At 38.5% G+C, this 17602-nt stretch overlaps 1 protein-coding gene across 2 annotated transcripts; it reads left to right on the top strand.

Moving 5' to 3' along the window:
• The first annotated feature begins 53 nt into the window (after positions 1-53).
• On the top strand, positions 54-17215 carry BTG4 (BTG anti-proliferation factor 4). 2 transcript variants are annotated; one of them, XM_019941923.3, is made up of 4 exons: positions 54-226; positions 686-823; positions 15127-15325; positions 16721-17215. In XM_019941923.3, exons 1-4 carry the CDS (start codon positions 54-56, stop codon positions 16901-16903), a joined length of 693 nt encoding a protein of 230 aa, XP_019797482.2. In that variant the 3' UTR covers positions 16904-17215. The 2 variants fall into 2 exon arrangements, 1 of the variants encoding a protein (XP_019797482.2); XR_012333334.1 differs by lacking the exons at positions 54-226; positions 686-823; positions 16721-17215 and adding an exon at positions 7904-8062 and having other exon boundaries at positions 15127-15233.
• Positions 17216-17602: the final 387 nt, after the last annotated feature.

Here is a 17602-nt window from a genome sequence, read left to right on the forward strand (position 1 = left end):
CTTCTTGCCTCCTTTTAATGGCTGCAGACCTACTTGTCGACTCTTCTTGAATCATGAGAGATGAAATAGCAACAACAGTCTTCTTTGTCACAAGATTAGCAAAAAAACATGATAAATTGAGTAAACAACAGATAGAAGACTTTGCAGAAAAGTTGATGACGATCTTGTTTAAAACATACAGAAGTCACTGGCACTCTGATCACCCTTCTAAAGGTCAAGGCTTCAGGTGAGAGTTGATATGCATGGCAAAGGGAAGTAAGAAGTTAGCAGTAAACACCTGCAATGATTTTGTTGGCAGCCTTTAAGTCATGAAAATTTTATGGGCTCAAATTTATTTGTTTGAACTTGGACTTGAAAAAAGGAGATGTGGTAGATAATAGTACAAGTCAAAAACTTAGAGCAAACCTCTTTATGTGAGGTGGATTAAACAATTTCTAACTTGTGTTTACCCTGAAGGTTATACAGTGAACCTTTGGTGTGACTTAGTAATGGAATCCATGTTCTGAGTTGCTGTGTAAAAAGTCGGTATTTTACTCTTGCTGTAAAACTGGAGGGTGGCCAAGGAGTTGAGGAAAGATGGGAGTGAGGTGGGAGCTGTGTGTATTGGAGTTTCTTGCCTACAACATGATTCTCCAGCTAAAGTACCTGTCACCACGTCTTTGTTTCCCTTTCCTTGTTTTTAAAGGTGTATCAGGATAAACAATAATCAGAGTAAAGATCCTATTCTAGAAAGGGCTTGTGCTGAAAGTAATGTGGATTTTTCTCACCTGGGACTTCCGAAGGAGATGACCATATGGGTAGATCCCTTTGAAGTGTGCTGTAGGTGAGTAATCTCATTGGAGTTAGTTTGTGTGCTGTGTGACGCTTGGAAATCTTAGGGTATTTAGTCAGCTCTATGCACCTTTGTGAAAGGTGATGCTCCAAAGCCCTGGATTAGCAGGCAGGGCACAGGGTGGCTAAGACTAGAGGCAAACTATATCAGACAACACAGACTTCCCAATTAGGGTGGATGGAGTGGGAAGCACAGAGATTTTTGCATAGTATTTGAAATTTGACTTTAATCACTGCATCATATTACCAACTGTAGATTATAATGTCCAAGTATTATAGACAGTATCAAGGGGGAAGAGGAGTTATTTACCAACAGCAATTCAGTCCATCAGTTGAATCGAAAGAAAGTAGTCTGATTTTATCTTAGTTAATTCCTAGAAAGCTTTTATAGAATCCTTGACCCCTGCCAATTACGACAGTATTAGTAGCTGAAGGTCATAATGTCTCTCAATGTGCTTTGCTGTCAAGCCATTACAATTTTTTTTTAATTGCAGTATAGTTGATTTACAAAATTATATTAGTTTCAGATATACAACATAGTAATTCAAAGTTTTTACAGATTATACCCCATTTAAATTTATTATAAAACATTAGCTATATTCCCTGTGCTGTACTATATCCTTGTAGCTTATTTATTTTATACATAGTAGTTTGTACCTACCCCTATCTTTCCCCTCCCCACTTCCCTTTGCCCTGCTGGTAACCACTAGTTTGTTTTCTATGTCTGCTGAGTGTGTTTCTGTTTTGTTATATACATATGTTTTATTTTTTAGATCCCACATATAAATGATATAGTACAGTATTTGACTTTCTCTGTCTGACTTACTTCACTAAGCATAATACTCTCTAGGTCCATCCATGTTGCTGCAAATGGCAGAATTTCATTCTTTTTTATGGCTGAGTAGTACTCAGTTGTATATATACATGCCACATCTTCTTTATCCATTCATCTGTTGATGGACACTTGGGTTGCTTCTGTCTTAGCGATTGTAAATAGTGCTGCCCTGAACATTGGGGTGCATGCATCTTTTCAAATTTCCTGGATATGTACCCAGGAGTGTTTTGTTTTCTGGATATATACCTAGGATATATATTGCTGGATCATATGGTAATCCTACTTTTAATTTGAGGAAGCTCCATACTGTTTTCCATAGTGGCTGCACCAATTTACATTCCCACTGATAGTGTACAAGGGTTTCATTTTCTCCATGTTCTCGCCAACATTTGGTATTTGTAGACATTTTGATGATAGCCATACTGACAGGTGTGAGGTGATGTCTCATTGTTTTGATTTGCATTTCTCTAATAATGTAAGATGTTGAGCATCTCGTTATGTGCCTGTTAGCCATTTGTATGTCCATTTCTTTGGAAAAATGTCTATTCAGGTCTTCTGAACATTTGTTTTGAATTTTATTTTATTTATTATTTTTTATACAGCAGGTTCTTATTAGTTATCCATTTTATACTTATTAGTGTATATATGTCAATCTCAATCTCCCAATTCATCACACCCACCCCCCACCACTGTACCCCCTTGGTGTCTATATGCTTATTCTCTACATCTGTGTCTCAGTTTCTGCCCTGCAAACTGGTTCATCTGTACCATTTTTCTAGGTTCCACATATATGCGTTAATATATGATATTTGTTTTTCTCTTTCTGACTTACTTCACTCTGTATGACAGACTGTATGACAGTCTCTAGATCCATCCACGTTTCTGCAAATGACTCAATTTCATTCCTTTTTATGGCTGAGTAATATTCCATTGTATATATGTACCACATCTTCTTTATCCATTCATGTGTTGATGGGCATTTAGGTTGCTTCCATGTCCTGGCTGTTGTAAATAGTGCTGCAATGAACATTGGGGTGCATGTGTCTTTTTGAATTATGGTTTTCTCTGGGTATATGTCCAGCAGAGGTATTGCTGGGTCACATGGTAATTCTATTTTTAGTTTTTTAAGGAACCTCCATATTGTTCTCCATGGTGGCTGTATCAATTTACATTCCCACACACAGTGCAATAGGGTTCCCTTTTCTCCACACCCTATCCAGCATTTATTGTTTGTAGATTTTTTGATGGTGGCCATTCTGACCGGTGTGAGGTGACACCTCATTGTAGTTTTGATTTGCATTTTTCTAATAATTAGTGATGTTGAGCAGCTTTTCATGTTCTTCTTGGCCATCTGTATGTCTTCTTTGGAGAAATGTCTATTTAGGTCTTCTGCCCATTTTTAGATTGGGTTGTTTGTTCTTTTAATATTGAGCTGCATGAGCTGTTTATATATGTTGGAGATTAATCCTTTGTCTGTTGATTCGTTTGCAAATATTTTCTCCCATTCTGAGGGTTGTCTTTTTGTCTTGTTTGTAGTTTCCTTTGCTGTGCAAAAGCTTTGAAGTTTCATTAGGTCCCATCTGTTTAGTTTTGTTTTTATTTCCATTACTCTAGGAGGTGGATCAAAAAAGATCTTGCTGTGATTTATGTCAAAGAGTGTTCTTATGTTTTCCTCTAAGAGTTTTATAGTATCCCATCTTACATTTAGGTCTCTAAACCGATTTGAGTTTATTTTTGTATATGGTGTTAGGGACTGTTCTAATTTCATTCTTTTACATGTAGCTGTCCAGTTTTCCCAGCACCACTTATTGAAGAGACTGTCTTTTCTGCATTGTATATCCTTGCCTCCTTTGTCATAGATTAGTTGACCATAAGTGCGTGGGTTTATCTCTGGGCTTTCTATCTTGTTCCATTGATCTATATTTCTGTTTTTGTGCCAGTACCATATTGTCTTGATTACTGTAGCTTCATAGTATAGTCTGAAGTCAGGGAGTCTGATTCCTCCAGCTCCATTTTTTTCCCTCAAGACTGCTTTGGTTATTCGGGGTCTTTTGTGTCTCCATACAAATTGTAAGGTTTTTTGTTCTACTTCTATAAAAAATGCCATTGGTGGGCTTCCTTGGTGGCGCAGTGGTTGAGAGTCCGCCTGCCGATGCAGGGGACATGGGTTCATGCCCCGGTCCGGGAAGATCCCACATGCCGCGGAGCAGCTGGGCCCGTGAGCCATGGCCACTGAGCCTGCACGTCCGGAGCCTGTGCTCCGCAACGGGAGAGGCCACAACAGTGAGAGGCCCGTGTACCACAAAAATAAATAAATAAATAAATAAATGCCATTGGTAATTTGATAGGGATTGCATTGAATCTGTAGATTGCTTTGGGTAGTATAGTCATTTTCACAATATTGAGTCTTCCAATCCAAGAACATGGTATATCTCTCCATCTGTTGGTATCATCTTTAATTTCTTTCATCAGTCATAGTTTTCTGCATACAGGTCTTTTATCTCCCTAGGTAGGTTTATTCCTGGGTATTTTATTCTTTTTGTTGCAATAGTAAATGGGAATGTTTCCTTAATTTCTCTTTCAGATTTTTCATCATTAATGTATAGGAATGCAAGAGATTTCTGTGCATTAATTTTGTATCCTTCAACTTCACCAAATTCATTGATTAGCTCTAATAGTTTTCTGGTGGCATCTTTAGGATTCTCTATGTATAGTATCATGCCATCTGCAAACAGTGACAGTTTTATTTCTTTTGCAATTTGTATTCTCTGATTGCCGTGGCTAGGACTTTATGTTGAATAATAGTGGTGAGAGTGGACCTCCTTGTCTTGTTCCTGATTTTAGAGGAAATGCTTTCAGTTTTCCACCATTGAGAATGATGTTTGCTGTGGGTTTGTCATATATGGCTTTTATTATGTTGAGGTAGGTTCCCTCTGCCCACTTTCTGGAGAGATTTTATGATAAATGTGTGTTGAATTTTGTCAAAAGCTTTTTCTGCATCTACTGAGATGATCATATGGTTTTTCTTCTTCAGTTTGTTAATATGGTGTATCACATTGATTGATTTGCATATATTGAAGAATCCTTGCATCCCTGGGATAAATCCCACTTGATCCTGGTGTATGATCCTTTCAATGTTTTGTTGGATTCTGTTTGCTAGTATTTTGTTGAGGATTTTTGCATCTATATTCATCAGTGGTATTGGTCTGTAATTTTCTTTTTTTGTAGTACCTTTGTCTGGTTTTGGTATCAGGGTGATGGTGGCCTCACAGAATGAGTTTGAGAGTGTTCCTTCCTCTGCAATTTTTGGAAGAGTTTGAGAAGGATGGGTGTTAGCTCCTCTCTAATTGTTTGATAGATTCACCTGTAAAGCCATCTGGTTGTGTACTTTTGTTTGTTGGGAGATTTTTAATCACAGTTTCAATTTCATTACTTGTGATTGGTCTGTTAATATTTTCTATTTCTTCCTCGCTCAGTCTTGGAAGGTTATACATTTCTAAGAATTTGTCCATTTCTTCCAGGTTGTCCATTTTATTGGAATAGAGTTGCTTGTAGTAGTCTCTTAGGATGCTTTGTATTTCTGCGGTGTCTGTTGTAACTTATTTTCCATTTCTAATTTTATTGATTTGAGTCCTCTCCCTCTTTTTCTTGTTGAGTCTGGCTAATGGTTTATCAATCTTGTTTATCTTCTCAAAGAACCAGCTTTTAATATTATTGACCTTTGCTATTGCTTTCCTTGTCTCTTTTTCATTTTTTTCTGCTCTGATATTTATGATTTCTTTCCTTCTACTAACATTAGGTTTTTGCTTTTTTTTTTTTTTTTTTTTGTGGTATGCGGGCCTGCCTCTCACTGTTGTGGCCTCTCCTGTTGCAGAGCACAGGCTCCGGACATGCAGGCTCAGCGGCCATGGCTCACGGGTCCAGCCGCTTCACGGCATGTGGGATCTTCCCGGACCGGGGCACAAACCCGTGTCCCCTGCATCAGCAGGCAGACCCTCAACCACTGCGCCACCTGGGAAGCCCGTAACATTAGGTTTTTTGTTCTACTTTCTCTAGTTCCTTTAGGTGTAATGTTACATTGTGTATTTGCGATGTTTATTGTTTCTTGAGGTAGAATTGTATTGCTATAAACTTCCCTCTTAGAATTCCTTTTGCTGCATCCCATAGGTTTTGGATCATCATGTTTTCACTGTCATTTGTTTCTAGGTATTTTTTAATGTCCTCTTTGACTTCTTCAGTGACCTCTTGGCTATTTAGTAACGTAGTGTTTAGCCTCCATGTGTCAGTGTGTTTTATTTTTTGTTCCCTGTAATTGATTTCTAATCTCATAGTGTTGTGATCAGAAAAGATGCTTGATATGATTTCAATTTTCTTAAATTTACTGAGGCTTGATTTGTGACCCAAGATGTGATCTATTCCTGGAGAATGTTCCATGCACACTTGATAAGAAAGTGTAATCTGCAGTTTTTGGATGGAATGTCCTATAAATATCAATTAAATCTATCTGGTCTATTGTGTCATTTAAAAGTTGTGTTTCCTTATTAATTTTCTCTTTGGATGATCTGTCCATTGGTGTAAGTGAGTTGTTAAAGTCTCCCACTGTTATTGTGTTACTGTTGATTTCCTCTTTTAGAGATGATAGCAGTTGCCTTATGTATTGAGGTGCTCCTATGTTGGGTGCATATATATTTATAATTGTTATATCTTCTTCTTGGGTTGATCCCTTGATCATTATGTAGTGTCCTTCCTTGTCTCTTGTAACAGTCTTTATTTTAAAATCTATTTTATCTGATATGAGTATTGCTACTCCAGCTTTCTTTTGATTTCCATTTGCATGGAATATCTTTTTCCATTCCCTCACTTTCAGTCTGTATGTGTCCCTAGGTCTGAGGTGGGTCTCTTGTAGACAGCATATATATGGGTCTTGTTTTTGTATCCTTTCAGCAAGCCTGTGTCTTTTGGTTGGAGCATTTAATCCATTCGCGTTTAAGGTAATTATCGATATGTATGTTCTTATAACCATTTTCTTAATTGTTTTGGGTTTGTTTTTGTAGGTCCTTTTCTTGTCTTTTTTTCCCCACTTAGGGAAGTTCCTTTAGCATTTGTTGTAGAGGTGGTTTGGTGGTGCTGAATTCTCTTAGCTTTTGCTTGCCTGTAAAGCTTTTGATTTCTCCATTGAATCTGAATGAGATCCTTGCTGGGTAGAGTAATCTTGGTTGTAGGTTCTTCCCTTTCATCACTTTAAATATGTCATGCCACTCCCTTCTGGCTTGTAGAGTTTCTGCTGAGAAATCAGCTGTTAACCTTATGGGAGTTCCCTTTTATGTTATTTGTCCTTTTTCCTTTGCTGCTTTTGATAATTTTTCTTTGTCTTCAGTTTTTTGCCAATTTGATTACTATGTGCCTCAGCATGTTTCTCCTTGGGTTTATCCTGTATGGCACTCTCTGCGCTTCCTGGACTTGGGTGACTATTTCCCTCCCCATGTTCGGGAAGTTTTCGACTATAACCTCTTCAAATATTTTATAGGGTTCTTTCTCTCTCTCTTCTTCTGGGATCCCTATAATGCCAGTGTTTTTGCGTTTAATGTTGTCCCAGAGGTTTCTTAGGCTGTCTTCATTTCTTTTCATTCTTTTTTCTTTATTTTGTTCCACAGCAGTGAATTTCACCATTCTGTCTTCCAGGTCACTTATCCGTTCTTCTGCCTCAGTTATTCTGCTATTGATTCTTTCTAGTGTATTTTTCTTTTCAGTTATTGTATTGGTCCTCTCTGCTTGTGTGTTCTTTAATTCTTCTAGGTCTTTGTTAAACGTTTCTTGCATCTTCTCGATCTTTGCCTCCATTGTTTTTCTGAGGTCCTGGATCATCTTCACTATCAGTATTCTGAATTCTTTTTCTGGAATGTTGCCTATCTCCACTTCATTTAGTTATTTTTGTGGGGTTTTATCTTGTTCCTTTGTCTGGTACATAACCCTCTGCCTTTTCATCTTGTCTTTCTGTGATTGTGGTTTTTGTTCCACAGGCTGCAGGATTGTAGTTCTTCTTGCTTCTGCTGTCTGCCCTCTGGTGGATGAGGCTATCTAAGAGGCTTGTGCAAGTTTCCTGATGGGAGGGACTAGTGGTGGGTAGAGCTGGGTGTTTCTCTGGTGGGCAGAGCTCAGTAAAACTTTAATCTGCTTGTCTGCTGATGGGTGGGGCTGGGTTCCCTTCCTGTTGAGTGTTTGGCCTGAGATGCCCCAGCACTGGAGCCTACCTGGGCTCTTTGGTGAGGCTAATGACAGACTCTGGAGGGCTCACACCAAGGAGTACTTCCTAGAACTTCTGCTGCCAGTGTCCTTGTCCTCATGGTGAAACATAGACACCCTCTGCCTCTGCAGGAGACCCTCCAACACTAGCAGGTAGGTCTTGTTCAGTCTCCTATGGGGTCACTGCTCCTTCTCCTGGGTTCCGATGCACACACTACTTTCTGTGTGCCCTCCAAGGGTGGAGTCTCTGTTTCCCCCAGTCCTGTCAAAGTCCTGCAATCAAATCCCTCTAGCCTTCAAAATCTGATTCTCTAGGAATTCCTCCTCCCGTTGCCAGATGCCCAGGTTGGGAAACCTGACGTGGGGCTCACAACCTTCACTCCAGTGGGTGGACTTCTGTGGTATAAGTGTTCTTCAGTTTGTGAGTCACCCACCCAGCAGTTATGGGATTTAATTTTATTGTGATTGCGCCCCTCCTACCATGTCACTGTGGCTTCTCCTTTGTCTTTGAATGTGGAGTATCTTTTTTGGTGAGTTCCAGTGTCTTCCTGTCGATGATTGTTCAGCACTTAGTTGTGATTCTGGTGCTCTCACAAAAGGGAGTGAGAGCATGTCCTTCTACTCTGCCATCTTGAACCAATCCTATCTGTCCATTTTTTGACTGGGTTGTTTGTTTGTTGTTGTTGTTTTCATATTGAGTTGTATATTGTGGATATTAATTCCTTGTCAGTTATGTTATTTGCAAATATTTTCTTCCATTCAGTAGGTTATCTTTTTGCTTTCTTGATGGTTTCCTTTGCTGTGCAAAAGCTTTTAAGTTTAATTGGGTCCTATTTGTTTATTTTTGTTTTCTTTGCCTTAGGAGACAGATCCAAAAAAAAATATTACTACAATTTATACTAGGTTTCTGCCTATGTTTTCATCTAGGGGTTTATGTGGTTTGCAGTCTTACATATAGGTCTTTAATCCATTTTGAGTTTATTGTTTATATGTGTGAGAAACTGTTATAATTTCATTGTCTACTTGTAGCTGCCCTGTTGTCCCAGCACCACTTATTGAAGAGACTGTCTTTTCCCCATTGTATATTCTTGCCTCTCTGTCATAGATTAATTAACCATAGGTGCATGGGTTTATTTCTGGGCTCTCTGTTCTCTTCCACTGATCTATATGTCTATTTTTGTAGTAGTATCATACTGTTTTGATTACCAGAGTTTTGTAATATAAGCTGAAGTGCAGGAGATTGATACCTCCAGCTCTGTTCTTTCTCAAGGTTGCTTTGGCTATTTGGGGTTTTTTTTTGTTTTCATACAAATCTTAGAATTATTTGCTATAGTTCTGTGAAAAATGCCATTAGTATTTTGATAGGGATGGCATTGAATCTGTAGATCGCCTTGGGTATTATGGTTATTTTAACAATATTAATTCTTCCAATCCATGAACATGGTATGTCTTTCCATCTGTTTTTGTCTTCAGTTTCTTTCATCAGAGTTTTATAAATTTCTGAGTACAGGTCTTTTTACCTTCTTAGTTAGATTTATTCTTAGGTATTTTATTCTTTTTGATGTGATGGTAAATGAGATTGTTTTCTTAATTTCTTTCTGATAGTTCATTGTTAGTGTGTAGAAATGTAACAGATTTCTGCAACAAATTTCTGTATACTAGTTTTGTATTCTGCAATTTTACCCAATTGTTCTCTGGTGGTATCTTTAGGATTTTCTATGTATACTATCATGTCATCTGCAAACAGTGACAGTTTTACTTCTTCCTTTCCAATTTGGATTCCTTTTCTTTTTCTTGTCAGATTGCTGTGTCTAGAGTTTTGAATACTATGTTGAATAAAAGAGGTGCGAGTCGGTATCTTTGTCTTGTTCTGATCTTAGAGAAAATGCTGTCAACTTTTTATGATGAGTATAATGTTAGCTGTGGACTTACCATATATGGCCTTTGTTATGTTGAGAGATGTTCCCTCTATACCCACTTTGTGGAGAGTTTTTATTACAAATGAATGTTGAATAGTGTTGAAAGGTTTTTGTACATCTATTGAGATGATAATAGGATCTTTTATTCAACTTGTTAATGTGATGTATTGCATTGATTTGTGGTTATTGAACCATCCTTGCATTCCTGGGATAAATCCCACTTGACATGGTGTATGATCCTTTTAATGTATTGTTGGATTTGATTTGCTAATATTTTGTTGAGGATTTTTGCATCTATGTTCATCAGTGATACTGACCTGTAATTTTTTTCTGTGATATCTTTGTCTGGTTTTGGTATCAGGGTGATGTGGCCTCATAGAATGAGTTTGGAAGTGTTCCTTCCTCTGCAATTTTTTGGAAGAGTTTGAGAAGGATAGGTGTCACTCTTCTCTAAATGTTTGCTAGAACTCACCTGTAAAGCTGTTTGTTTCTGGAATTTTGTTTGTTGGGAGTTTCTTTTTTATTTTTCATTATTAATTCAATTTCATTACTGGTAATTGGTCTGTTCATGTTTTCTGTTTCAGCCTGGTTCAGTCTTGGGAGATTGTACAGTTCTAGGAATTTGTCCATTTCTTCTAGGTTGTCCATTTTATTTGCATATGGTTATTCATAGTAATCTCTTGTGATCTTTTTATTGTTTGTAACTTCTTTTTTATTTCTGATTTTATTAGTTTGGGCCCTCTCTTTTTCTCTTGATGAGTCTGGCTAAAGGTTTATCAATTTTGTTTATCTTTTCAAAGAACCACCTCTTAGTTTCATTGATCTATTTTTTTGTTTGTTTTTTGTCTCTATTTCATTTCTGCTCTGATATTTATAATTTCTTTCCTTCTAACAACTTTGGACTTTATTTGTCTTCTTCTAGTTTCTTTTGATGTAAGGTTAGGCTGTTTGAGACTTTTGTTTCCCAAGGTAGGCTTGTATCACTATAAACTTCCCTCTTAGAACTACTTTTGCTGCATCCCATAGATTTTTGGATCATTGTGTTTTTGTTTTCATTTGTCTCCAGGTATTTTTTGATTTCCTCTTTGATTTCTTCAATGATCCATTGGTTGTTTAGTTTATATTGTTTAGCCTTTACATGTTTGTGGGGTTTTTTTTTTCAGTTTTCTTATAGTGATTTCTAGTTTTGTAGCATTGTGGTCAGAAAAGATGCTCAATATGATTTCAGTCTTCTTAAATGTACTGAGAATTGATTTGTGGCCTAGCATGTGATTTGTCCTGGAGAATGTTCCATGTACACTTGAAAAGAATGTGTATTCTGCTGCTTTTGGATGGAATGCCCTGTAGATATCTGTTAGGTCCATTTGGTCTACTGTGTCATTTAAGGCTAGTGTTTCCCTCTTGATTTTCTGTCTGGATGATCTGTCCATTGATATAAGTGGGGAGTTAAAGTCCCCTTCTATTATTGTGTTACTGTCAAGTTGTCCCTGTATCTTTGTTAATATTAACTTTACATATTTAGGTGCTCCTATGTTGGGTGCATATATATTTACAATTTTTATACCTTCTTCTTGGATTGATCCCTTGATCATTATGTAATGTCCTTCTTTGTCTCTTGTTACAGTTTTTGTTTTAAAATTCTACTTTGTCTTAGAGTCTACTTTGTCTGGTGTAAGTATTGCTACCCTGGCTTTCTTTTCATTTCTATTTACATGGTATATCTTTTCCTGTCCTCTCACTTTCAGTGTATGTGTGTCTTTAGATATGAAGTGAGTTTCTTGTAGACAGCATATATATGAGTATTGTTTTTGTATCTTCAGTCACTCTATATCTTTTGATTAGAATGTTTATTCCAGTTAGATTTAACGTAATTATTGATTGGTATGTACTTACAGCCAGTTTATTAATTGTTTTGGTGTTGTTTTTGTAGTTATTTTGTTCCTTCTTTTCTCTCTTCCCTCGTTATTTGATGACTATCTTTAGTGTTATGTTCAAATTTCTTTCTGTTTTTTGTGTATCTATTATGGATTTTAATTTTTGGTTACCATGAGGTTTATATATAGCAATCTATATATGTGATTATTTAAATTGCTCATCTCTTAATTTCAAATGCATTTTAACAACCCTGCATTTTTACTCCTCTCTCCTCATGATTACTGTTTTTTCACATCATATTTTCCATCTAATTATTTTGTGTATCCCTTAACTACTTATTGCAGATCTAGGCAATTTTACTACTTTTGTCTTTTAACCTTCCTATTAGCTTTGTATGTGGTTGATCTTACTGCCTTTATTGTATATTTTGCCTTTACCAATGAGCTTTTTCCTTTCGTAATTTTCATGTTTCTAGTTGTGGTTTTTCTTTTTTGCTTAGCGAAGCCCCTTTTAACATTTCTTGTAAAGCTGCTTTGGTGATGCTGGACTCTTTTAGCTTTTGCTTATCTGTAAAACTTTTGATCTCTCTTTCAAATCTGAGGGTAAGCCTTGCCAAGTAGAATATTCTTGGCCATAGGTTTTTCATTTCATCACTTTAAATATACTGCAACACACCGTTCTGACCTGCAGAGTTTCTGCTGAAAAGTCAGCTGATAGCTTTATGGGGAGTCCCCTTACATGCAACCTGTTGCTTTTTTCTTGCTTTTAATATCCTCTCCTTATCTTTAATTTTTGCCATTTTAATTACAATGTATCTTGGTGCGGTCCTCCTTGGGTTGATCCTGTTTGAGACTCTCTGTGTTTCCTGGACCTGGATATCTGTTTCCTCTGCCAGGTAGGGAAGTTTTCACCTATATGTCTTCAAATATATTCTCTGGCCCTTTTTCTTTTCTCCTTCTAGGAGCCCTATAATGCGAATGTTAGCATTCTTGGTGTTTTTCCAGAGATCTCTTAAAGTATTCTAATTTCTTTTTATTCTTTTTTTCTGTTTCAGCTTCACTGATTTCTATTACTCTGTCTTCCAGCTCACTGATCTGTTCCTCTGTATCATCTAGTCTACTGTTGATTCCTTCTGGTGTATTTTCACTTCAGTGAAATTCTCCAGTTCTGCTTTGTTCTTCTCTGTATCTTCTAACTCTTTGTTTAACTTCTCACTAGTTCCCTACATTCTTCTCCCAAGTTCTTTGTTCTTCTTTATGATCATTACCTTCAACTCTTTATTGGGTAGATTACCTTTCTCCACTTAATTCTTCTTCTGGGGTTTTATCCCATTCCTTCATTTGGAACATGTTCCTCTGTTTCCTCATTTTGCCTAATTTGTTTTTATTTCTATGTATCTGGTTGGTTGATAACATTTCCTGGCTTTGGAGAAGTAGCCTTTTGTAGGAGACATCCTGTGCATCCCAGCAGTGCACTCCCCTCTGGTCACCAGAACTATATGCTCTAGGGGTGCCCCCTATGTGGGATGTGTGGGTCCTTATGTTGTGGTGGACTGACTACTGTGGGTGGTCTAGTAGGTGGGACTGGTCCCCGATCTGGTTGGTTGCTGGGCCCTGCCATGTATGGAGGCTGCCAGCTGCTGGTTGTGAGGTTGGGTCATTAGGAAACTGGCTGTGGAACCATGGGGAAGGGGGTCCTGGGGCTAGTGCTGGCTCACTGATGGGCAGAGCTGGGTTCTGGCCTTGGTGGTTGTGGGGCTGAGCTTTCCAGTTCTAGTGTCAGCCTGCTGGTGGGTAGGGTCAGTTCCTGATACAACTGGTTGTGCATTCTGGAGTGTCTCAGAGTTGGTGCTGGCCCATTGGTGAATGGGGCTGGATCCCAAGGTGGCTGGCCGAGGAGTTCACGGTGTCCTGGAGCTGGTGTTGGCCTGCCAGTGGATTGGGCTGTGGTTGAGAGGGTGCAGGGGCTAGTGTTTACTCACTGGCTCACTAGAGCTGAGTCCTGAAATTTCTGGCTGCAGGGCCTGTGGGTCCTAGAGTTAGCTGGTATAGGCCTGCTGGGGGGGTGGGACAGCTCCCTGACATAGCTGGCTACAGGGTCTGAGGTGTCCCAAAGCTTGTTTTTGCTTGCTGGTAGGTGGGGCTGGATCCCCGAATGGCTGGCTGAGGGACCCAAGGTGTCTCAGAGCTAGTGTTGGCCTGTTGGTAGATGGGGTCTGGGCTCAGGTGATCTTGGAGTTGATGTTAGCCTGCTGGTGGGTGGGCTGGGAAACCAGGGCCCAGGGGTCTTGAGGATGTCCACTCATGGGTGAGGTTCCTCCCTGGGCTGGCCCTGGCTCCTTGGTGGTGGTGGGGTCAGGGTCCAGGGTATCCTGGGGCCGATTCCTTCCCACTGGTAGGCAGAGCTGGGTTCTGGGATCTCTGCCTGCAGGGCCCTGTGGGTCCTGGGGCTAGTGCTGGTGCACTGGTGTGTGGGGCCAGGCCCTGAGCCCTCTGTTGGACAGTGCTGCATCCTGGGGCAGCTGTGGGCTCAGGGGGTCTTAAGGCCGTGTACCTGCTAGTAGGTGGAGCTGTTTTCCCACCTAGCTAGTTGCTTGGCCTGAGGCATCTCAGCACTGGTGCTGAAGGGCTGATGGGCGGGTCTGGGTCCTGGTGCTAATAAGCTAGAGGAAGGATTTCAAAATGGCGCTTGCCAGCACGAATGTCCACGTGGTAGAACAAGCTCCCCAAAATGGTTGCTGCCAGTGTCTGTGTCCCCAGCATGAGCTCAAGTTGCCCCCTGCCTCTCCAGGAAGCTCTCCAAGATCAGCTGGTGGGTCTGACCCAGGCTCCTTTCAAATTACTGCTTCTGCCCTGGGTCCTGGAGATTTTGTGTGGGCCCTTTACGAGTGGCATCTCTATTTCCCACAGCCCTCTGACTTTCCCAAAGTAAGCCCCACTGGCATTCAAAGCCAAGCATTCTGGGGGCTTATCTTCCTGGTACAGGATCCCTGGTCTGGGAAGCTCCATGTGGGGCTCAGACCCATTGCTTCTTCGGGAGAACCTCTACAACTGTAATTAGCCCCCCACTTGTGTGTTGCCCACCCAGGGGTATGGGTCTGACCTATACCATGACTCTGCCCCTCTTACTGGTCTCATTGTGGTTCCTTCTCTATAACTTTAGTTGTAGAAATCTTTTCTGCTAGATTCCAGTCTCTCATCAATAGTTGCTCTCTAGATAGTTGTAATCTTGGTGTGCCCATGAGAGGAGGTAGGCCCAGGATCTTCCTACTCCACTATCTTGGCCAAGCTTTGAGAATTTGTTTTCTTTTTTTTTAAAGTAACTCTTCTTGTAAATTACTGAGTTGTTTCCAGAAAAGATTAGAGATAAAACCTGTGAGAATTTGAATCCCTAATGAATGCTTTATTTTCCTTTCCTACTTAGGTATGGTGAGAAAAATCATCCATTTACAATTGCTTCTTTCAAAGACAGATGGGAGGAATGGGAATTATCCCAACAAATCAGTGATGCTGTTAATAGAGCCACGTTAGACTACTCCTCTGGCACTTCCTCTGATGAAGAAAGTTGTAACAAAGAACCTCAGATAATTCCTAAAGTCAGAAATCCAAAGAGTATTTATCAGGTAAATTGTTCTCCATTTCTTCTCTGTACATTTTTTTTCTACTCTAATTCTAAAAAGAGTATGCTCACTGTAAAAGCAAAGAAACAAATAATTGGAAAATATGGAAAGATTATAAAGATTAAAATCACGATAATAATATTCTGGCAAAACCTTTTCTGTCTTTTTTTCTTCCTTCTCTCTCTTTATACCCTCTACTTGGCTGAGTGCACACTGATTTAGGGAGAATCTCTGACCCTTTGTATGTATGTAAATTTGTTTTCTTAATCACTTATGTATTGACACGTTAAAGCAATTTAAATATTTTACATTTTAAATCATTTGCTTCCCTTATAATTTATTTAGCTAATATATTGTTGGAAGACATCTAGGTTGTTTTCACATTGTTGTGATATTAAAAAAGCTAATTTTTACAGAGATGTCAGAATTCTAAGTTATTTCTAGAGATTTGATTCTCAGACATGTAATTACTGGGTCATTGTGTATGAATATTTTATGAGTTCTTAACACAGGACAAAGTACCTTCTAGAAAGATGTCTTTGTTTGTAGTCTTACCAGCTCTATGTGAAAGTGTTTATCGTTTTCCCTAAAATTGGGTATTCTCATTGAAAAATATCATTTTTATTAATTAAATTAAACATTAAAACAAAAACTCCATGTACCTAAGTGTTGTAGTTAATTACTGTCTTATGAATTTTTTCTCTTTCACCCATTTATCATTTGAGGTCCTAATGTGTTATTAAAGGCTTTTCAAAGGTTAGAAATATTTTAACCCCTTGTCATATTACTGGAAAACTTTTTTCCCCTAGCTTGTTTAGTTTTCTAAACTATATATGTAGTTTATATTTAGTTCTATATGTAAAGTTTAAAATTATGTAGTAAAATGTTTGCCCTTAATTCTATTTTTATGCTTAGAGAGATCTTCTTAATCTAAGGATCAGATCTGTAGTCAGCTATATTCTTTTAGAACAATGTCCTTTGAAAGTGTGGTCTGCAAAACATTTACATTGGTCATCTGAGATGTTTAAGATGGATGTTTCTAGACCTCAACCCCAGAGATTGTGATTAGATAGTTTTGGGTTGAGCGAGGCGGGGATCAGGTAGGAGAAAACACAGGAATATATACTAATTTGAGTAAATTTTTAAATTTTTTGTTTTTAAAATTCTTGGTTGGACCAAAGAATTTTGTTAAAAGATATGAAGTGACTTACTTCATACCCTAAAATGCAACTCAATTTTCCAAAGATAAGGATCTACTTTGATTTCTATTCATTTGTATTTCCTATGCTTTTGAAAAGTTGAACCTGTAAGTTATGGGTTTATATTTAATCCTTAGAAGTGGCTTATCAGTTTACAGAAAATCATCATGCTCCTTTTTTCTTCTTTTTTTCTCCCCAGGTTGAAAACTTGAAACAGCCCTTTCAATCTTGGTTCCATATCCCCCACAAAAACAATATGGGGGATGGCCGAATGGGCCTCCTAGGAAATGCTTATCATGCATTGCATAAGATCCCTAAGGGTCACAGGCCTGCTGCTGGGCACCGGGTGGACAGGTACCACTGGGTCAACACACACCGATAGTGCAGCGGCTGGGGCCTCGAGGGGTAGAGCTCAGCAGAGCTACTTTACTTTCTCTGAAATGAAAACAAGTCTAAGCTCGAGAGACCCAGGAAACAGAAAAAATAACCACATTAGGGACTAGGGTGCATGATGGTGAATCCTCTCATGCAGATCATGACTGTGTTCTTAGCTGTACTTTTAATTCTTTAATTTTAAATGAAGGTTTATATAACACAAATGAATGTACCCAATAAGGTAATAGAATGAAGATATTGACCTGTAATAAGATTCAATGCATTATGAAGAGTAACAGTTTAAATAAACGTGCTGTGTTTTTAATACCTTCTTAGTTGAGTTTGTTGCAAGAAAGTTTTAAAAGTTCTTGTTTTTCATTAGCCATTAAAAAAAAAAAGTAGACCTTCATTTAGGGAAGAGTGATCGTCATAGTATTCAGGTTCTACTTTATTACCTGCCATTACTGTTCTATTTTATAAGGTCAATAAGAGCTTGTCTGAAAACTACTTTTTAAGACATCATTCCCTTAAAAAATTTGGCATATTTCTAAACCTCATAATAGCCTTAATTATGACACTTTGTGGATGATATATCTCACTATGAAGAACTCAAGTGAAGCAGAAAAAAGCATAGTACCAAGGAAATAAAAATCCTTCCCATCCAACCAGAAATTACCATTATTAACATTAAATGGTGACCATCTTT

The sequence above is a fragment of the Tursiops truncatus genome, chromosome 8 (assembly GCF_011762595.2).
Source record: "Tursiops truncatus isolate mTurTru1 chromosome 8, mTurTru1.mat.Y, whole genome shotgun sequence".
Taxonomy (NCBI): Eukaryota; Metazoa; Chordata; class Mammalia; order Artiodactyla; family Delphinidae; genus Tursiops; species Tursiops truncatus.

What these genes read in the sequence shown, in the direction of transcription:
- BTG4 (XM_019941923.3), top strand. Translation starts at nt 54, where the DNA reads ATGAGAGATGAAATAGCAACAACAGTCTTCTTTGTCACAAGATTAGCA. An exon ending in CCCTTTGAAGTGTGCTGTAG is followed by an intron (nt 824 to 15,126) that starts GTGAGTAATCTC and finishes TTTCCTACTTAG; the next exon opens with GTATGGTGAGAAAAATCATC. An exon ending in ATCCAAAGAGTATTTATCAG is followed by an intron (nt 15,326 to 16,720) that starts GTAAATTGTTCT and finishes TTTTCTCCCCAG; the next exon opens with GTTGAAAACTTGAAACAGCC.